A 23530-nucleotide genomic window follows, 5' to 3' on the forward strand; every position below is an offset into this window, starting at 1 on the left:
CAGATAAGTTAAATCTGGTGTGTCCGCCGTGAGACTTAATTTGTCCGCCGAGATAGCTGCTCAGACTGGACAGGTTTGTCCGCTGTCAACAAAATCGAATTTCGACCTATTTCGTCCCCTGAAAAGATCGAGAAAAATTTTGAAATGGTTGCGGCAACTCCGATCAGCGACTTCGGCTCTGTTGTTTTTTCTCGATCCTTTCAGGGTACGAAAAGGGTTGCACCCGTTGAGTCTCTATGTTTTCTTGTTGTTAATTCCTTTGTTGAATTCACTTGTTGAACTTTTCCATGGGAAATGACAAAAATTACTGCATTTTCTGAGTAAATTCCGGGCCCCTTAATTTGCGGGCCCTGTGCGATCGCACGGTTTTTACACCCCAAAAACCGGCACTGCTCCGACTCTCCGTTTATAACTGGCGCACTCCGAGTTTCCGACTCTGACTTCGGCTTCAGCGTTGCCAGATTTTTCTAAATTTTGTTTTTTTTCATTTTTTAAAAAAAATTTAATTTCACTAAAGTTGAAACGACGATTTTCACAAAAGCTAACAAAAACAAAAACTTCTATTTTCTAGTAAAGTTTTATTGTTTATCGTTTTGTATCAAATCGAAATTGGCCATTTTTAATGAATCTGACTCCAGACACTTCAAAATTCCTTTAACTGCGACTCTACAGCCCTTCGTAAAATGAGTTTGAAAAAGCATTGGTAGAGATTTATATACAAACTTTTTGTTAACCAGTAAAGTAAACAGAATTAATAAAAAACATTTTAAACAAAGTTTTTCCCTTACTTTTCATGTTGACTGCTATTGCATATCTGTTCCAGGCACACATGACAGAAACTGTGTCCACACGAGAGAATTCGAACGGGTTTTCTCAATTGGTCACGACATGCTGGACACTTGCATAGATCAGTTACCTCGCTTGATGTTTTCTGCTTTGAGCCAGCCGTAGTCACTGTTTTCAAACACAGAAACAAAACATGAACAATGGAGTGTTTGCAGCCGTTGAGTAAAACATGGCAAAAGACTATCTATGACAATAAATTGTTCCATTCACTAAAAATTTTTTTTTTGATAATAATCTTCGTAGCACTATACCTTAAAACCTCATCGAATGACAATTTAAGGCACGACAGCTGATCTCAAGTGAAGTCTACAAGGACGGTTAACCTGATTGAAATCACATTTGTGCAAATTATCCAAGAAATCTTGAATACTATTTTACTTTCATGATGACAGTTGAATGGATTAAACCAAATTTTGGCAAACTTTCGATGAACTTTAGGTGTCTTTGTAGAATGTTGTTCCATTGCAAGCCCTGAGAATTGAGCTATCGTTGTCAAATCTTCCTGTCTATTTTAAAAATCGAAATGTCCATGTCTTGATTGTAGGGGTCGAGAGGGAAGATAAATTTTTGTTTCAACTTTAACCTTCATTTCAGGATACAACAGGACATTCTGAGACCTCTTGTGCAATTGTTTTACAATTTTTGTCCAAAAATCCTTCCTACCCTGAAAAATACTTTTTGCGCAAAATTGCCTTGTAGGCCTATTGCATGGATGTTATTTTTTGTTTATGATATTTAAAGTTCGAATATTGTTTGCTACTGTACTAAAAGACGTTAAATATGTAGCAAGACAGCTGAAAACAATTTTATGCTATTGATTTCATTGTAAAACACGATAAAAAAGTCATTTCGATTTGTGTGCATGAGCAATAGCTTACTGAAAATAATAGCTTACTGTTCTGTATTGAGAAAATAGAGAGCAGGCTACTACGTCAGATTAATCCATAGGTATTGCACTGCTTTGCCACACAACAATGACTTTGTCAGTACATATCATTTTTTACAAACGCATACCTTCTTTGATAAGATAGATACATAGGCCGAGTTAATAACAAAAAAGTTAAAATACGTGTACATACAACCATATCCACTTAAAATCTATTTTGAAACATTTACAGGCTTTTTGCTTTTGCATGCTCTGAAGGGCATAAATATTTTTATACTATTTGCGCGCGAATGTATGTAAAATCTACTTCAGGTCAAAGCCTTGAAGGTAACATGTTATTGTAGATTTAATAAAACAAACTCATGAGTTTCTCAACCAAAACTGTGGCCGGAGTTGTTGCAAGTTTTGTAGTTCTCACTCTGCAATAAACAAAATTAAAGGCTCCAGCTCTGGCTCCATTGGTCACGTTGTAAGTTTGATTGAAAGAAGCAGTTTACTTTCATATTCTGTTGGACACTATTTTTTAAAACATGATTTATATCGTGTGCTGTGTTCTTATACCGTTATGTAATGGTTTGCTGTAAAATGTAGCCTACAAGATCAATCACACCAAATTTTATTTTGATGTAAATTGCTAGTTCAAGCCCAGCCTAAATTTAAGACCCTTAAAACTTTCCAGGCTCACAAAAGGTTCTTGAGCCCAAGGTTAAGAACCACTGACTACAATTATGAAGTCATAACACTGCCACTAATCTCACCGAAGACGTTGTAGGTCGTTGTTCCTCCAAAATTTGGTTGAATCATGGTTCCACCAGAAGTGTTTGCATTTATGACGTTACCATGATGCACAATGTCCCTACGTCTTCCACAACTAAAAACACAAACACAAATGTATACAGATGGTAACGATATATATGGTAATGCAAATTATTTTATTCAACTTTTGGAATGCAAAAAGTTTGGTGGCTGGAGCGTTTTTTTAATTTTGCAATCCTTTCTCATTACTTTCTTGACCTTTTTTATTGCAACTGCTGTTTTTTATTGAATTATATCTTACGTCTAGAACTACTGTAGCCTATATGCCGCGTGTTAATTTCCGTAAGAATCAAATTAATTTGAGGTAGCCCATAATTGCAGATTGATTGTAGAACATGTTTTTCCTTGGATTTGAACCAGTGTAAAAGACCTTGTGCTTGGTGCTTCATCTACAGTCGGCATGTCATCTCCAGGTGTGTCGTTGAGGAAGGATGATTCTTCAACTGTGGCATGGCAACGAAGCAAATCTAATGCCCGTTTGGTTGGCTCATTGGAAGATGATATTTCAAGTGAATACTGAAATTGAATATTTTTTACTCGATTAGAAATCTTGTTTCTATAAACATTATAAAAAAGCTCTTTGGTGGCTGAAATGTTAGACTTTTTTGAAGTAGAATATAAACTTATTTATTTAGGGTGCTGTATACAAAAGCAATCGTTTAAATAGCCTACTGTCGATCTCTAGTAGCCAATGCCTAAAATAGCCTGCTTGATGTGACCGATAGATTGTTGGCTTATTCTGCTACGTAATGTTTAGGCCTATGAGCTATGACTTTAGCTCAAGAGACCAAGGGTAATAGTGTGGCGACAGCGACATCTTGTAACGTAACTACCACGTTTAAATTCACCTGGCAAAAGCTCTTTCCACATAAATGTCCTCTATGAGGTTACGTAGCTTCATGGCTGAATAACGTTCTTTCGAGTAACAGTTTTTTCGAGTTTTTTACAAAAATAATGTTTTATTCAACGTTGTGGAGACAGTGAAGTTGAATTTTCTTGAGGAATTGTCTTTTTTCGACACGTTGTATTGCTCACTGCTGTCGCCATTAAATTATATCAATTCTGTCATGCACAGATTGAGAGTATTTCTTTTCGAGCCAGCTATTCTAATGAAAGCAAGTGTGCTGTGCTCTGGTTCACTGCATGGCTAGTTCGACTCCCCTCGTGACTTCTTTCTGACAAAGATTTGTGCCATAGTGTACCTAACTAACTATGTTTCATTTATTTTGCAGCACTTGACCTTAATGTTTAGAAATCAGACTTACTGACATAACAGTAATACTAATCATGTTTTATTTGGCGCCCATTGCGACAACATACGGTACACTGCGATACAACATGTTAGTCTTCTAGTCAGCTGTTTTTCCTAATTTGGAATGTCATTAAAGTGTCTTTGTCGAGACACAGCCGCTTGCTCTAGAGCGGTGTCGAACCCACGTCCTTTTGAACGTCGTGCAGACGTTCTCACCACTCGCCTACGCAGCCGACAAACGGTTGGTCTTATTGACTTGCTATAAATAATAATCAGCTGGCGGCAAATGGCACTCTGGATTGGAATTGCCTTTTCCTCTCCCCTCTTTTTCTTCTGAGCTAGCTTGGTTTTTATTTTTGTTACCAGTAACTTAGTTATTCATAGTCTTTGGTGGGTCGGTCCTCCTTGATCATAAATTGAGACTATTTTGTGTTGTAACTGTCTGCAGTTTTGATGTTATTTGCTTGTGCTTTATTCATTGGGCTAAATGGAATCAACTAATCAAGTTAATAGTATCGTTAACAAGTTTTGCAATGTGAATGCCGTATTAAAGCTAACGCTGTAAAAATAGAGTGGCGTAAAGGGCACGTTCCAATCGACGTGGTTTTCTATTTGATGTCTACCTTGGAAATCACGTGACTGAATAACGTGCAGACAACGTTCTTGTGACGTTATAAAGCTTGCGTCACCAAAAGACAATAATTGTGATACACTCAGCCACTGTGCTTCAATTAAACGAGGTGTGCTCACTAAAATATGCAAATGTCTGAAGATTCGAAATAAAGACCCAGATAAAACTTGAATTCTGTTGGCAACCTGTTTCTAAAGCTGTAGGATACCAGTCGTGCTCCTGTGGAGAGTTGCTGCAAGCCTATGTGTATTGCGTATGAATGAATAGCTAAGTCACGTTGATACATTTCAAAAAATCAAAGAAGGAAATCATACTAACTCTTTGTAGTACTGGAAGCACTGTGTTCAGAATCGGATGGTTAACTAGCCCAAGAATCGTTGACCTTTCGGCGGTAGCAAGATCTGTCACTGAACGAATGTTTCCTTGAAAAATATATTTTTAAAAATTAATAAAACCAGATTAACAGTTTGGTCTATTATTTAAATATTTGCAGCCATATTATATTACAAACATATACAAGTAGGCTAAGCAATAACACAAACTTTTACATTGTTTGTTCATACAGATTAACAAATAGCCTACTGTTAAATTTTCTGTTGGTTGTTAGTATTTTATCATAATTGGTATTTATTTAAAGCTTTGGTAGAGAGTTCGCTTTGTTGTAGCACAAACATACAAAACAAACTAACCTTAATGGGTTTAACACTTTTTATCAGTCTGCAGTGTGGTTACAGTTACAGTGCATAAATCAGATTTATCTTATAATTCTCATTTTATGTAGGCTATATTGCAGATTTAAAGTAATTCCTGATGAGTACACAAGTACGTATCCAAGTATGAGGGCCCCCCCACGGTATTTTTCGAAATGACATATACTGTAGGCCTACATGTATAATCAACTTAATTGCCTACGTAATAGACGAACCGCCTATAGCAACTGCTACATCTAGGTTTTTCGTAGCGAACTGGCTATTGGAGTTTTGTGGTTATCCGAAATGCCATGAATACTTGGCGTGAAATTGTGGCAGATATAAAGATTTTGGGTTTATATATCATGCATTTATTGTCAAGTGGTGTTTCAATGGAGATGTGCTCATTGCATATGATGGGAATTATGAATATGATTATCTGTGTTCAACACTTTTCTTGCACTAACAAAGGATAAGAAGTTGAATGAGGCTGTTCACCAGGCATTTAATTAAATAACATGATATGCCTTCTTCTGATGCAAACTAAGCTAATTTATCACAAGATGTAAAAGGGGATCTCCTGCTTTTATTCCAAAGTTTTTTTCAATCCAACACTACTGACTTCTTCAGGGGGCTAGGTCAGGTAGTAACTACCTGTCTAGTATGGCAATGCTAGACAGGTACAAAGTGAATTTAAATATTCCAAATATAGCAAATTCAAAAAAGTTACAAAATGAATTCAATATTCCGAAGTAAACACTGTTCACTGAAGTGGCATAATTGATTAACAATTACATTGATAAACTTCAGTGTTTATGGTGATAAGCGATTAAGTAAAATGTGCCGTGAAAATACTATAGCCTAGCCCTAATTGATAGCAGGGCCACCTCAGTAAGATTTTTGAAGTTCTGACCTGCTGAAGCTATAGGCTACAAATTTTTAAGCCATAAATTATTGAAATTCGTCTGTTGTCGTGACTTTTACCCAAATCCAATTTTAATTTGCTGAGTTTGGTTACATACATAGCAACCTATGGCTACATACAAAGTGTGCACTGCACTTTGATAACAAATAATCATTATTGCTCCAAAAATGCTCAAAAAGTTACCAAAATGACATTATATTTTTCAAAATTTTCCGACAGGTGAGCCCCCACACCCCTTTTAAACTTCACTTTTTTGGACATTCAGTTTTGCATTGTCCATTTAACTTATAAATTTAGCTTTGTTAAAACGCTGATCTCTTTCCAATTTGCACTTTACTTGCTGGCGAAACGTTTCCTCTGACGTTTTCTTCTTTTGCTTATCCTCCCGAACCATTGAGCTTGATATTTGAATGTTTTACTTTTGTTGTTGCTTGTCATGACTTTATTTAAATGCGTTATTCTTTGCTTTTCCTTATCAACGCAACTTATAGGTTCTATCTAAGTCGAGTTCAGTAAACACGTAGCCTATTTGTGTTGTAATAGACTATAGGCTAGCTGTATAGCCAAGAAATTATCTGTGAGGGAACAAAAATGTAAAAAAAAATCAAATAGTTGGTATCAAAATTTATAAATTTTTTTCTTAACTTACTTTTTTTTGTTTTGGCCTAATAAGCTTGCTTGAAGTAAACAAGGCTATTGTGGACCCAGGCTAACCACCTGCTTAACCCTTTCAACTTTGAATTATGAAAATGGTTGTTATATATTAAATCAAATATAGTTATTAGTCTCTAAACCCTTACAGCCTGTTTCACCCTAAGCCTAAAAGGAAGATCATCAGAAGATCCTTATTCAAATAGAAAAAAAGAAAGGTCCTTATTCTATTTGAATAAGGAATAATTTTTTGATTTTTTTTTTTACAATAAACAATTTTTTGATTTTTTTTACTAGCTGAACTTTATGTTGGTAAAGATTGTTTTTTTTTAAAAGGAAAGTTTTCATAACATAGAATATAACAACAATAAATACTATTAATACTACAAAAAGTGCTCAATGCCAAGCAAAAAGCCAAGCAGAGCGAATTAATTGAAATATAATTATTAGTCTCTAAATCCTTGACAGCCTGTTTCACCCTAAAGGAGGATCATCAGAAGGTCCTTATTCAAATAGAAAAAAAGAAAAGTCCTTATTCTATTTGAATAAGGACCTTTTGATAATCCTCCTTTAGGATGAAACAGGCTGTCAAGAGTTTAGAGACTAATAACTATATTGCAGCTAATAAACTAATTGCAGCAATAATAAAATCAAAAGTTTTAAAACTGTTCGGCCACACTAAAAGATCACAATTCGAAATCAGCAAAGTTTGCACAGAAGGCAAGGTAGAAGGAAAAAGAAAACGTGGCAGACAACCAAAACGATGGCAAGACAACATTCAATCATGGACCCGACTCAACTTGACGACACTGGGCGAGTTGGCTCAAAATCGCCACTCCTATAAGCAAATAAGCCATGTAGATGCGCAATCTGCCGCAGGCGGAGATGACGACTGATGAACTATATTTCAATTAATTCGCTCTGCTTCGCTTTTTGCTTGGCATTGAGCACTTTTTGTAGTATTAATAGTATTTATTGTTGTTATGCAGGGTGGGCCAAAAGTAGGCTTACAGTTATTACATTATTTACAGTATATAACTGTAAGCGTACTTTTAGCCCACCCTGTATATTATGTTATGAAAACTTTCCTTTTAAAAAAAAACAATCTTTACTAACATAAAGTTCAGCTAGTAAAAAAAAAATTGTTTATTGTAATTACTTTTGGTGGTGGGAATCTCATTTCCCGTCAGGTCTCTGGTGGGTTTCAAATCAGTTTTACAGTATTATGTTAAGGGCACAATATTGTGAATTATACAATATTGAGTGTTGGAGATGCATTGGAAGGCAAACCTATACATATATTTTTCTATTCGTAGCATTAAATTCTATGAAAAATATTTTTTTCTTTGCAATAATTTTATTACAAAGTCACGAATTGTTTTTCAATAACTGGCAGAAATCATATTTTTGCTGTTAATGTGTGGGAAAAGTATACAAAATTATTTGGAATTGAATAGTGCCATGAGCAGTAGCGTCCGCATGATTTTCTCAAGGGGGGGGGCATTGAGAGTAGCGTAGCCAGGAATTTTGAAAGGAGAGGTTTTGACGACCGGCGGGCAAAGCCCAACAGCGTTTTCGCCGAGACGACACCCAGCGGCGGGGGGTCTGGGGGGCCTCCCCCAGAAAATTTTGAAAAATTACTTTGAATTTGGTGCATTCTGAGAGCATTTTCAACAAAAATGTGGGTATGAATATTCCTGTAAAATGGTGCTGTCAGGTGGCACAGCAAAAGGATAAGATCATGTTTTCTTCGGCATTTTTCGGAAATAAAGCTAAGTCTCTACGTTTTCTTGTTGTTAATTCCTGGCTGAGATGTTTGAATGTTTGGTATTGGCAAAACTCGCTCTTTTAATGCAGTTTTGTTTAAAATTAGGCAAGTTTTTTTTAGACTGAAACCATAATTCCCAAGCATAAAGAGACTGAAAGCATCATTCTCAATATCGTGACGTCACACGCGTGCCAAAGTGGGGGTGTAACCCCCAAGGCCCAACCCCCCCCCCTTGGCTATGCCACTGGTCATTGATATCCCAGACGTCTTCATGATATGCCAGTATGGTTTTAGTTTAGACTTTCTCCATTTTTCTCTCACTAATCACTATAATAGGCTTACAGAACACTATGTTACATTGGCATGCCTGGGGTGGGGTAGGTGGATTGGGCCATGTATTTCGTATTGGCTTAGTCTATAAAACAACATTGTTACAGTAATTGCTTTGACAGAGCAATGCAAAACATATTAAATGCTTTAATCTACGTCGTTAACTACTAAAACATTTTTAAGGGGGAGGGGGGGGGGCATGGCCCAATGGCCCCCCCACCCCTGCGTACGCCACTGGCCATGAGTATGATGATGTGTGGTAAGGCCCATTACCTGGCGTAATAAAAGCTAAGCTTACCCGCTAGTAGTCAGCAGGGGGAAATCTGTGTGGGAAAGAGAACACCCGTCATGGTTGAAAGGGCAACAGGTCTGTTTTTAAATAAAGTGACTTGCGTTCTTCTGGTGACTATAGGCTACTAGGTTACCTCCTGATGTTAAGACTGTGTAGTGTGTATTATTCTGCAGTAATAGCATTACGAATACTTAATGTTTAAATGTAGCATACAGTTTACGCAAAATTCACAGCTTGTGTGTGCATTTTATTTATGCAGGTGTGCTGTTAGGTTAGGTGTGAGAAACTTTTAGATTATTATTGAAATCACCAAGATTTTGAGTCTGATGTTAGTTTGGAACTTTTCGGAAAAAATCTGATGTTTTGGAGATTCAAGTCAATGGAAACACTGGCAGATATAGGCCTAAACCTCTCCAAGCAAAATTACACAGGCTATACAAAAAAGAGGCTGCATATGTTTTCACATTTAATATAATTGCGTATACTCAGGCGCTAAACAACTCTTGGTTTGGTTGATTTGCTTCAATAAACCACTTTACATGATCAAAGTCAACTATAAAGTCCAGTTTCTGTATCGCACCGGCAATCGAAACTTACCAAACATCTAAAATTGGATCAAAGAGAGCAAACATTTTCTTAAAATTCACAAAACAGAACCATGAACAAAGTTGAATGACTTTTTATCATACGTCAACATAAAGTATATAGGCTACGGAAGTTGACTTCTTTATTATGACCAAGACAGAAAACTTTTTCTATTTTGAAATGGCAACACGGACCAAATTAGATTGAAACTTCAAATCGACTTTTGTTGGACACGTATCATATTAACAGTGATATAGTGTTATTAGTTGCCATAAATTGCTTGTACAGTACGAGTATTCAAAAAATGCCTCGATTTATAGTGAGTAAATTTCAATTTTAAACTACTCTTAATGATATTGTTCTTGAAGATCAAGATCACACAAAACGTGATCTTAGATCAAGATCACCAAAATAAAAGTGATCTTAAAGATCAAGATCACACTCATCTCTGGGCACGCAGGTTGGCTTTCTTGCCTTTCCGTCCAGTTAATCTAAATCTTCAACCACCTGGTGAAAGTTTGGATACGACGGAAACTAGACACAGCGTATTTCAAAATTGTGTTTTGTTTAATAATAAATAATAGTTAATTACATGGTTTGTAGAGAAGTTGATCATATTTGACCTACTTTTTTCTGTTGCAAAGTAAAAGAAACCTACTACAACAAGTAGGCCTATTTGAAATACCTTTTTGGTACAAAATGCAATCTTAGCGTAACCTGCATGAAAAACGTCTTCGTAGGCCTACTTTACAGGAAGGACAGGCCAAATACTGGATGCAATATTTGAAGACAATCGATTTCATTCATCATTCATTTTGTATTGCCCACTTAACCAAGAAATTTTGAACAGAAAAACGTACTCTTAGTGAAGCTTACTACACCGTCTTGTAGCCCTCAGCATTAGCGAAATTACAAGCCCACAGTTTGTGACCTGTTATAAGCTTACTTCCGTTTTTGCCGTGAAGTAAATATTGGTTACGTAATGGCCTGAAGCAATGCAAAGAATGTGACACCATTTTCGTGACATTATCACAGAAAGCAATGCTATGGAGTTCATCCATACAGTGTCATGCCTCAAAATTTTCAGTACCGTAACATGTGACGTCACTGCACTAAAGGTTAAATTATCCTTTGGTGCTGCATTTTGCTCTGCATAATAACAACTAGTAGGCTATAGAAACTCATTAATCCGGTACATTGTTAACACAACACTTCGCGAAAAAATGCATAGGTTGTAGAGAATTTACAAACTCACCATTCCACAATTTATCAACTTCAGTTTGGGGCAAACTGAAGTTCTCCAAAAATGCTTGAAAGTTTTCTCGAGACATTACGCAGTGGATTGGATTTTGGATGACTAAATGGAACAGATCAAAGTTAAGTCAAAAGTACTCAGTAAACTTTACAGATGTAGGCATCAGTTTTAAAGTCATGCAAGTAAACTTAATTGTTGAAGTCTCTTAAAACTAAAACAGACAGAAAAATCAGTGTAAACTTGTAAACTCATTTAGGACTGCATTATAAACAATTCTGAGCAAAAAATTCACGACTTTCTTTTTCTTTTGAATATGGAGCTATGCCGAAACAAACGTGATTGGTTGATTATGGGACCGATGTACTGCAGGCTACAAGTACATTTCACCTCGTAGCCTACATTTATAAACAATAATATAATTTAGTTTACATATTTGACTTTGTATAATTGAGTAAGTACTTTTTTTAGGAATATTGCAATTTAAATTCATTTTTTAATGAGCTTAAGACAAATGTTTTTTTACGGTTTTTCTAGATCCATTACAGACTTAAGAAACGTGCCCTCTATGCCGTTTATTAGATTAATTTAATGTGAAATGTTATTTATTTTTTATAAAGGGAACCAGACTGCCACCTTATCTGGTCCAGATCTTTATCAGATCGGGTACGGATCTGACCAGATCCTTACCAGATCTGGGCCAGATAAAGTGGCTGTCTGGGGAGCACGTGTCCAATTGCTCTTCTCTTAGATCCACCACTAGTTGTACTGTACATACACAAGTGCATTAACTTATCGTGCTTAAAGGGGTCCTTCTTATCTTTTTACATATTGAACTCGTTGATATGGGTTAAATTGTTAGCTTCACAATTAAACGTGTGGTATTTAATGCAAAAGCATTTGTTTGTTTGTCATACTGTATTCATCCGTTCGATGAAGCCCAAGTGTTTTGATTAGTTGAAATATTTTATGTCATAAGTTTGTCTAAAGCGGCAATGGGGCAATAGGCTACGTAATTTTTGTTTCAACTGATTTTTAGTGTTTTTTTACATTGTGTTTAATTTTAAAGCCTTTAAAATAGTTTTGGCCAGTAGCGTTGAGAGAGGGATCCAGAGGGTATTTTTGGACCCGGCCAGAAAGATTTTAAAGGGCCGTAACCGTAACCTTTGCAAGGGCCTCGGAAACTTGGCAAAACACCGCATATTCTTTGGACATAGTGCGTTTTTCTTAAATGTGTATTGATTTGGGTCTGGAGGATCGTATATGTACACTGTACAGGGCTCAATTAGTGGATGGAAAAGCTCACAGACAACACTTTAACAATCGGAAACTTCGCTCTGTTAATCTCGGTGACTGGGCCTGCGTCAGTGGTTCAAAGCCTCTACAAGTGTTTGAAACTGTCAGGATTAAGCTTTCAAAAAAGCTTTTCCAGTCCTAGGATAAATAATAATAATGTTATGGTTTTATTTATTGTCGCTCTACAACAGCTAAGGTCTTTTAGCGACAGGGCTCATTTTTAATTTATATCAGGTTTACGATGTTGTCACATTATCACCCGACTCATTCTCACTGCGCTATGCAGGATAGAACACAATCGGTACCGTTTTTAAAGTCTTCGGTTTGACCCGACCTGGAATCGATCTCAGATCTACCAACACCAGAGCCGAAGGCGAAACCACTCGGCCACTGAGCTGGTAGTCCTAGGATAAAGGTTTCCACAATCAATCAAACGGCCCTGGTTATTGTAGTGTAAAGGCATAATACATGTTATGCCCTGAGACGCCACGCAATGGTAATTACGCAGCACTGTGCGCGTACCTGCCGTTGGGCGACGCGAGGACTGCTACGTGAGCGATGACTGAGGTTTTTGTAGTCATTCGAGACTAACACCAGCTCAATGGCCGAGTGGTTTCGCCTTCGGCTCTGGTGCTGGTAGATCTGAGATCGATTCCAGGTCGGGTCAAACCGAAGACTTAAAAACGGTACCGATTGTGTTCCATCCTGCATAGCGCAGTGAGAATGAGTCGGGTAATAATGTGATAACATCGTAAACCTGATATAAATTAAAAATGAGCCCTGTCGCTAAAAGACCTTAGCTGTTGTAGAGCGACAATAAATAAAACCATAACATTATTATTATTATTCGAGACTAACACAACAGTTATGGCATTGTGATTTTAATGAGCAGTTAGTATCAAATGAGAGATGCCATATAGGCTAGTGCTTGGATAAAATAAGTGACATGAGGGTAAAAATAGTGAGAACATGCACACTGACCAGGTTTTCTAAAAAACTCATTTTCAGACATGCAAAAGTTTCCTTTTTTGCATTGTTTTAATGGCAACATTGAAATGATTTAAGAAAGTTAATTTTTGCTGACCAGGTTTTGACAAAAACATGATTAAAGGGGTTCTATGTATTAGGCTAAAGTTTGGCTGCAAGGTGGTTTGATATTCCTGTTTATTGTATGCAATAGCAAGTCTCTCAGTTCCTCATAATGCTCGAACGTGTAATGAGTAAGGTTCTGCTTAGCGATTGCTACAGTAACCTTTATGCCTTCGACAGTTTACTTCCGGTATTATTTTTTTTATTATACATGCTCATTGCCACCGATGGGAATTGGAAACGATACAATTACTGTAGGTAAAAGGAAAACTTTAACGAACCACAAACAAATAAAACCAAGCAACGATACCGTATAGCATTTATATTACATAAAGGAATAAACAAAAATTGCTAACGTTTAAAGTTAGTCCTTGCCAAACATCTGATCAACGAAGATAAACCGTTACACATAACTGAAATGAAAGAATGAACAAATACGGCAAAGCTTATAAAGTAGACTAAATCACATAACGGTTTAATTAAAATCGTTGCTCAAGCATATTCGAGCCACCTCCAGAAAGCAACTGCTTACTGTGTAGTATTGAGCATAGACACTAAGATCCACGACGCTCTATACTCCTTGAAAGTATTAGCCTAGTTGTTCATATCACAAGATATAACAGGCTGTGAAGCAGAAAACATTCACAATTTCTAGTTTATTTTTTTATATTATGTTAAATGCTGTGTCATAGCTTTGCTTTAGCTGCTAATGATTAAACATAACGCTCTTTGTCACATTCAACCTTTTTGGTTGAGACCTGAATTAAATATTAAATTAAAAATAATAATAAAAAAAATAAAAATAAAAACAAAAAATAAAGAAATAAAAAATAATAATTAAAAATTAAATAAGTTTACCAATCAGCACCCTTTTTTTTACGGTTAGAACAAGAACAGACACATTTGTAAAACTAGAATTTTTTTGCAGGTGATGAGCAGTTTAAAAAAAATCGAATTTTTAATGGTTGTAGGAATCTTTATCTTCAGACTGAGAAAGCTTCTTGCAGAGCTTAACCTGGCAGTTTCGCACCTACTTGTGGAGGCTTTGAATCACCGACACAGGCCGGGTCGCGAATTTTTTTTCCCACGAGCTTTCTGTCTCATTGATTCTAATCACTCTAAAAGTAAGATTTTTCGAAAGTGTTTTGAGAGATTGGTTGATCAGATTGCGAAATAACTATTTGCCAATGAAATTCTGCAATGATAACAAAATATAAGCTTTCCCTAACCCGACTTTTTTTGAAAAGCTCTTGTGAACCGCAAAAATTAATTTAAAGAAAAAAAAAGTTTGACTTCGACGGGCGTCGAACCCTCGTTCTCACGAACACTAGGCAGAGGATGAAACCACTGGACCAACCGTGCCAAGGAGAAGATGTTGCATTCACACGGTTTTAATACAAACTTTTACCAAAATAAGCAAATGAGACAGAAATCTCGTGGGAAAAAAATTTTCGCGGCCGGGTCACCGAGATTGACAAAGTAAAGTTTCAGCTTGTTGAAATGTTGTCTGTGAACTATTCCATCCACTAAGTGCCGCTGAATGGAGAGTTGTACATGAGACACATTCCTGAAAATACTAAAAACACTTAGTAGCACTACATGGTTTAACAATACTTTAACTTGAAATATAAAACATACCAAGAAACAACGGAACTTTTTGGCTAACCTGCAGCTCTCGTAATATTTCGATTTACACTGGACTGACCTCAAACGTATTGTTGCCTCCTACAGTGCTTACGCAACGCTTTAGTTAGAAGTCTGGCCTATTGGGCATCTAGATTAGGGCGACACTTTTTCGCCACATCTTTATAGACTTGGTCAACTCTATTGGCGATAAATGAAGATTGCTCTGGTGCTGTAACGCTTGCTTAACCATACACGTTGATCACTGAAATGCTGAATCGGTGTATATAGTCATTGGATTAGATGAAGGTGTTCCATCACAATGGTCAACATATGAATTATTGCAGGCATACAACATTTAAAAAATTTTAACTGGTAGCCATATGCATGGAGCTATGCTAAATTTAGTTCGACAAAGAATGTAAGCTCAATCATTTGGGCCATTGAAAACTTTTTTACCTTTTCACTCAACCTCAAGACATTTTCCAAAACATGAAGTCAAAACACTTTTTGCACTTACCGCGTTGCGACAATTTAACTCATTCATCTGGCATAATCAGATTGATGCACATTGCAGGGAAATTGTTTATCTAGAACTCCAATTGATGTACTAGTGACTACAGACCTCTCTTTATACACCATATTCTTGCGCAACCTACCGAACATGTTGTGACTCAATTAATTGACAATAGAACGACCGAAATTTATTTCTTAAAAACTACCAAGTAACATTTTGGTGGGTGGTGTCCCTTTTTCGTTTTCAATAGAATGTATAGTATAAAGCTGAAAACAAGCATTAGGCTATATTTAAAAGAGTGTCAAAAATAGTTTTTCTTTTTTTTTTATCCCAAACATAGGCTACATTTGACAAACGTTTACGAAACATTTTCTACAAACTGCTTCTTTGCAACGACTAACATATCTCATTGTATACAAGTGCTATATCACTTTCTTGCAACATTTTAAAATGAAGCACGTCTTGCGGTATAGTGTGGTGGAAGTTTCAGTTCACTTTGAACTGATTCATTACAGTTTCCGGTTTAAGCTTGTTAAAAGCAATAGGCACAGGCCAGGGCGCAGACTAAACTATGTGTTGTCAAATTCACTGCGTAGCCTAAGTACTATTGAGTTTTTAAAGTCCACTATTTCCTCTAGCTTTGTCCAGCAGGAACATCTGTAGTGCAAAAAAGAAAAAGTGACAAACTGCTTTATAAAGTTTCACACAATCATCTTTCCCACGCCGGCATGCAGCCTGCTCAGGTCTGTTTATCAAACATCTAGGTGCCTATATATTTCTTTATATTAGACTAGCATTAGCTCATCCATTGAAAGTTGCAAGATCCTCCACATGTGAAAGCAGCATGTCGGCCCACAGGCCACTTTTGGTTGCTTTCTTTGCGAAATGCTTTCTTTTTGGATCCACAACGCCACTTCCTTCTAGTTTTATGAATAAACAAAACTACCTAGCTTCTGACCTGATAAAATTTAAAATCTGATTTGTCCATGGTGGAGTTGAAGCAACCAACTTTCAGTAGCAACTAGCAATAATTAAAATTGGGCTTAACCAACCTGGGTTGAAGATTCAATTCTGCAGAGTGTAGGACGGTGACGTAGCTAGAAAGAAAATTTTTGGAGGAAAAAGCAAATTTTGGGGGACAAACGTCACTCAGTATGAATTACAATGGTATTAAAAGGCTGTAAAGGTATTAAAACATATTTTTTGGGGGAAAGATAAAATATATTTTGGGGAGCCCGTGGCTACGTCCCATAGGGCTTATGGTGTATAAAGCGGTAAAATGTGTTGTCACTGGTAAGCTACATCAATGCGTGTTTCAAGTGACGGAAGTTCCATTAAAAATGCATTACTAGAACGCAGTTGGATCTTATCCGAAACAAACAGGTGCTTTGACGTTGGATACCCGGAAGACTCTTAAAGTCATGTACAGAGATGTACGTATACGCCGCAAATTCTACGCCGTAGACCTGCGGCGTAGACTTTTTGTTTGCGCTAACGCTTGTAGCCACATTTTTTTGGATAGTTGTCGCTTGAGGCTACGCCGTAAAGTTTTCGCGGTTTTTTAGCGCATAGCGTCAACGCATACTTTTTAATTTCTTAGCTGTTGTTTGCATTTTTTTTTTATCAAACTTTCCAAATTTTGAATAAGTTGAAAGAATGTTTTCAATGGGCAAAGACATATTGAAACCAAAACGCAGCAAAATGTCAGATGAACACTTTCACATGCTTGTGTTTCTTCGTGGAAATTCAAAATAAAACTTGTTTGTTTCGAGTGGTTTATACCGTGTGAATGTTTGGCACCTAGCAAACAAAATGAGTTTACGCTAGTGTATGTGATGACGCTGACGCCGTGAACTTTTTTTACAAGTTACCATGACGCATACGGCGTATGGTTTTTCGAACGTTTGCGTTTACGCTGACGGCGTCAAAATTTTTTGTGTGCGCGTACATCACTGGTCATGTATGACAGTTTACATAGAGTAGCCTCTAAGTGACTAAGTTACTTAACTTAGTGAACAATGCTCATAGTGCAGGCATGTTATTGTTGAAGAGTAGTCTTGTGTAGCAGGGCTGTATTAACTTCTCTTCGTACGCCCCGAGGGGGTGGGGTCACGACTGTTTAGGGGACCACTCCTTCTTTCAATTTGTTCAATATTTTTTAGCTATTTGAAATGAAAAAAGAAAAAATGTTGTAAATATTGTTGCATAAGCTTGATATTCAATAGCTTAAATTAATCTATTACCGCTTCTCAACCCCAGTTAGTTGGCCCACATTTCTGTTTAGGGGTCCACCCATTATCATATTTAGTGCAACGTTTTCGTCGATTTTAAATAAAAAATAATGTGACAATATTGCTACAAATACTCGTATTTCATAGCTTAGGCTGCATCCGTGCGGTTTGTATCGATCATCATTTGGAATAAATATTTTAAATCTTTGAAACCAGTAAATCTATGTTATTTTATTGGAGTTTACAGAAGAAGTAATACTATGCTCTCGCTTTCTTGGAAAATGTATTTCAACGGTTGATAGCATAAGACTTGTCCAAAATTAAACGCTCATGAAATGACAAAGATGTTCAATAATGGCATCTAGAAGCGTTGATCGCGATTATTCAGCGTATAGCCTACTACTGTATTCGAAATGACTTGTTTAATTCACATCCTTTTTAGGAGGGGGGTTGCATACGGAAGGAAACTTTACGTCGCCAAATTTTTTGTAACTATACCTTGTTAAAGTGGGCTGTTTTGCATTCAACCCAGCGTCTTTTTTTTTAAGACAAACACTGCGTTATTTTTTTCCTTCGTGCTTAGTTTTTGTATTTCAAGAGTGATGTAATTACATGTTTTAGAGACGACCTTTATCATTGCCAAATTATGCTCTAAAAACGGCCCTGCAAAATCATTTAGTTATTTTAGTTAAACTTCATAACCCTTTCACAAAGGGGTTCGATTTATGCTTTAATCTATGGACATTGTCTGTTAATCGACCTATTACAGTTTTTACTTATCCGTTTAGACCTAATAGCATGCTTTTCATATTCACATAGCTAACAATTCAATTCAAAAGTACAGTGACATACGTATTACGCAAAGATCGTGAAAGTTTATGTTTATCAACAGATAACCTCGGCTACCTTAAACTTTGGTTAGAACATAAAGTAGCATTAGGCTACTCTTGATAAAAAAAATGTCAAATTATATCGAACGCTCCCCTCTCCCAGCAAGAAAATCCTGTGTACGCCACTGAACGTAGGCCTACCCTCAATGCGCGTAGTTCATTGGGTTAAGTAAGCTAACTGCGTCGTCTACGTAAAACATTGTATGTGATGTCAAGCGTGTTATATCACATTTTTTTGTTTTCAATACAAAATCTATCTAAATCAGTAAACTAGTAGCTGCAAACTAAACAAATTATCGTCAATGCAAGCTGAGTATGGTAGGGTAATCTTACACAATATGATTTACTGGTTAATATTAGCAAATAGGCCCTGTTTTCAAATCGTTTTCGTTTCGCTTCGAAAAAAAAAATTCGAATGCCCCCTTGAGAAAATCCTGCGTAAGCCACTGTGCCCTTACGTGATATATTTTACTGTGTACACTTAATAAGTGAATGATGTCTAAGATCATCTTAGGCCCAAAAGTACACAACAACAAGGGAAAATTCGAAAGCTGCGGTAGGAATCAACGAATTGTGGCAAGCTTCGCATGGATGAATTGGATAATGCGGGTAGCATACTAGGCCGTGAAAGGTTTAGGAAAAACCAGCCACATTTTTATTGTAAATGTTAGCCTCATTGCTTAAAAATATTGGAGAGGGTCATGGCACAATGGGCTTTCTTGCGTACACCACTAAACTAAACCATTCTTGAAGAAGTTACATCATTGTCATCTCTTGATTCTTCTTGATTGAATCTGTATCCTCGGACTGAGAAAGCTTTTTTGAGTACTGAATCCTGGCGGTTTTACATACTTGTTGAGGCTTTGAAGTTTGAACTATTGACGCAGACCCGGTTACCGAGATTGACAGAGAAAAGTTTTCGTCTATTGTTAAAGTGTTGTCTGTGAATTATTCCACCCATCAGCTGCCGCTGTCGGCTGCATAGCCGAGTGGTGAGAGCCCTGGAACGACATTCGAAAGGGTGTCGGTTCGATACTGCTCAAGACCATGCGGCTGCGTTTGATAAGACACTTAAAGGTATGCCTAAAAGTGGACACGAAGATTGGCTTCCTTGCCTTCCTTTCCACTTAATCTAAATCTTCAACCACCGGGCTTAAGCCTGGATACGACAAACAAAAATAAGGTGCCGCTGCATGGAGAGCGGTCTTTGGAATGCGTTGCGCAAGCGCATACCCCGAGAGTTGAACCAGCGCCGCTTGCTCTTGAAGTTTCTTCATTCGTGAAGTTAGGCGCCCAACTAATTAAGATATTGATGCGGTCATCACTAGTGAGCATACTCATTGAAAATAAGGTCTAACCTGTGTCCAAATACAGAAAGCCGATGATAGTATAGCGTATGCCAACTGTCACTTAAAACTTAGACACTTCCGATTATGCGCTTTCTCAACAGACCAGTTAAACAGGACGTAGGAAACTTTGCACTCAACCAGTGAACTCTTGTTATGCTTGTGATTTTCATTGTTTCAATTTCAGCCAGACTAAAAAGAATTTTAGGCTATTCTTTCTATTCTATTCTGCTATTCTACACTATTCTATTCTTTCTTCTTAGGATATTGTTTTAGGCTATTGTTTTCAGTTTATACTGTATATTTTTTCTGCTTGCGAATATATTGGATTATTTGTTGGGTATCCCATGCAGGACAATTTTTACAAGCTTAACCAAGACAAGACATTGATTTACCATAACACAAAGTCATTTAATATTTTCTTAAGGGGCTTGTACCCAAAGTATTAAGCATAAATTAATACTCTCATGCTATAATTTATTTTCTCTGGAGTACTTTTCAGATAAGCCTACATGATTATGCAATGGCAATTCGCCTATTCGTAAATGAAATTATCAAACGGTATTTATCAAGGTAGGCTAGATTGTGAACTACAAAACTATCTTTTGAAACGCGTGTCAAGTCACGATAATTGTATCAATAATAATATCAGGCCTACTGCAGTATTACCATGATGATACATTATACGTCTCTGCATGACAACAAAATATCCTTTTACGTCCATGACATAGGCTATCGACAGGGGTGGGAAGTAGCGCGCTACTTTTGTAGAGGCGCTAATTTTTTGGTAAAAGTAACGGTAGCGGCGCTACTTTTTAGTTGGAGTAGCGGCTGCAGTAGCGGTGCTATTTTTTTTTCAAGGTAGCGGTAGCGGGAGAGGCGCTTCTTTTTTTTAGTCGCACTCCCCCTAACCGCTACTTTTAATTTAAAGTGCAAAAATACTCGTTTTTTGGTAACACTGGCGTGGTCAAGCAGTTATATAATCGGTTTTATCATATTGTTTAAAGTAAAACTGTTGACAAATGGTTAGCTAAGATATTTGTTGCTGATAAAATTTTCTTACACGACGGTTTTTGTCAAAATAAACCATTATAGGGCTATTTTGTGTGTATGCCAATGCAGCGATAACATTATAAATGATATTAATTATTTTGTAGTAACAAATTCTTAGTGTGGACCATTAGGTGCAAAAGGAAACAACCATTGTAGACGCCTTTTTTTCGGACAGGAGCAAGTCCTTGAGCTTTTGGAATGGCCTACTGTACCAAGTTAAAACGTCTGTTCATTAAATACAACACCCCTATTCCTTCCAAAGCTGCGGTGGAGAGACTTGTGTCTGTTGAAAAAGATAAGCCAAAGCGGGTAGGATTTAATGATTCTCATTTTCAAATGCTTGTGTTTTTGAAAGATGCATAATAATAAATTTCCCTTAAGTTAGAATGTGTTTTCTATAACGACCTTAAAATGACAGTGTAAACCAGTGGTTCCCAAAGTGGGCGCCAGCGCCCCCCTGGGGGCGTTTGCGACCATGAAGGGGGCGCTGGCTACAAAGTGGGCGTTTGGGGGGCGCTGAGAGTAAATCGGGGTAGTTACAAGAAGAGGATTGCAAAGCATTTTTGTCATGTTTCGCTTCAAAGAAGTGCAAAAGAAGACGGTGACTATAAGAGCTCTGTGGCAGATATTGTGGCAATTATGTTGGCAACTTCGCTCCGCAGTGCCTCACAAGTTAGTTGAGGTCGTAACGTAACGCATGACAATTTGAAGCACTGCGATTACGCAAATCCGATCTTACAATCCGACAATATTTTGATCTAGCATTCGTCTTAATTTGTCTATGAAGACTGTCATCAAAGCAGTGAATAAAATTAAAGCGCACGCTCTGAATACACGCTCATTCAAACGATTGTGCAATGAGAATGATGAAGCTTTTGAGCGCTTACTGCTCCACACCGAAGTACGACGGCTTTCCAAGAGAAATTGCCTTGCACGATTTTATTCCCTGTTTGAAACTATCGTGGAATTTTTAAATAGTTGTGACCCTGGCCTTGCGAATGACGTCCTGGTTGTGAGAAATGATATCGCCTATTTGTCAGACATATTTTCCAAATTTAATGAATTGAAATTATCCTATCAGGGTAATGAAATAAGCTCGTGTTGTATCAGCGAAATTTAGCTAGACGAGAATTTTTCCAATTCTCAAGCTTGCATCAACTTGATACCAGTGACAAAGGCATATCTGATGTTGATCCGTTGATGTAGACGTACAGCAATCATCTTCAAGAAGTACACAAAGGCATGGGAGTTCGATTCCAGGATGTATTCCAGTTAGAAATCCATGACTGGATAATCGACCTCTTCTGTAATATTTCCGAACATGGAATTTTTGAGAAAGAACTGATAACATTGCAAAGCGATTTTGCACTCAAAACGAAGTTCAATATCTCGTATCAATCGTTCTGGCTACAAAACTAAATCAAAGAGAAATACCCTCACGTGTGGAATCGGGTCAAAGTTTTTATCATTGCCTTTCCCAGCTTATGCTTAATTGGTGGAACGTGCTTTCAGTGCCGTGACAACGCTTCTGGATAACAAAAGAAACCGTCTTGATATAGTTAGATGGGGAGACTTAAGATTGTTCCCATCCTAATTGAAACCCGATCTCAAGAGGCTGATGGCATTGCACCAACCTCATCGGTCTCATTAAAGTTGGACTGTGATGAATGGAAAAAAAACTTTGGTCTTACTTTTTTTGTCAAAGGGGGCGTTTGATACTCTGTTCGTTGTCCAGGGGGGCGCTATTAAAAAAAAGTTTGGGAAACACTGGTGTAAACGAATGATAACATTCGTTTTCAAGTTCATTTTTACGCCACTAGGGACTTGAAGAGTGTTTCCTAGTGTCAATGTAGACCAAAGTAGCGGTAGTGCGCGCTACTTTGGTCCGAGTAGCGGTAGTGGGTGGCGCGCTACTTTTATACATTGGTAGCGGGTAGCAGTAGCGCGCGCTATTTTGGTCTAAGTAGCGATAGCGGGTAGCGCGCTACTTTAAAAGTAGCGGGTGCTCACTTCTGGCTATCGACGTGACCGTTTCTATTGTTTGAAAATGATATGTTAAGTAACTTGTCTCCCAAAATTGTGCTCATTAGGATTTCGTACGATGTCGCTAAAATAAATAATTCTAGCCTACGGTGACTTACTTAAATATCCCCCTCCCACTCCTAAAGGTGGGAAGCACTTTCCTAAGACAACCGTAACGATTGTATAAGGCAAACAAGCTCAGAAGGAAACAGCGCTTGCCGTGCACAGCGCTCGCGTGACAAGGACCTTCGCGAAGGTCATTGTGTTTCCTGTTACGTCATCACGAAACAACACCCAGCCATTACAATGTTTGCATCGTCTAGCGAAAAATTCTGTTCTGCTAGTTTCATCTGCAATTTTGATATTTTATTTTGTTGTTCTATAAACCATCTGTGTCATATCTTGCATGGCTGATCATAAGCGGTTTGTGAAATAAAATAAACCAAGAAACCAACTTTCGCTATCATGCTTTGCTTGAAGGTGGACACGATCTATATTATCTATATCTATATATCGAATCTATATTCCAAAATCTATTAA

The 23530-nt window shown here is 37.3% G+C and overlaps 1 protein-coding gene across 1 annotated transcript; it reads right to left on the reverse strand.

Moving 5' to 3' along the window:
• Positions 1-784: 784 nt before the first annotated feature.
• On the reverse strand, positions 785-11002 carry LOC145787214 (uncharacterized). Its single transcript, XM_082598938.1, has 5 exons — positions 10927-11002; positions 4750-4853; positions 2919-3064; positions 2491-2603; positions 785-954 (listed from the first exon to the last, which is right to left on the reverse strand). Exons 1-5 carry the CDS (start codon positions 11000-11002, stop codon positions 785-787), a joined length of 609 nt encoding a protein of 202 aa, XP_082455064.1.
• Between the last annotated feature and the right edge of the window lie 12528 nt (positions 11003-23530).

Source organism: Aplidium turbinatum, chromosome 18 (genome assembly GCF_918807975.1).
Source record: "Aplidium turbinatum chromosome 18, kaAplTurb1.1, whole genome shotgun sequence".
NCBI classification, from domain to species: Eukaryota; Metazoa; Chordata; class Ascidiacea; order Aplousobranchia; family Polyclinidae; genus Aplidium; species Aplidium turbinatum.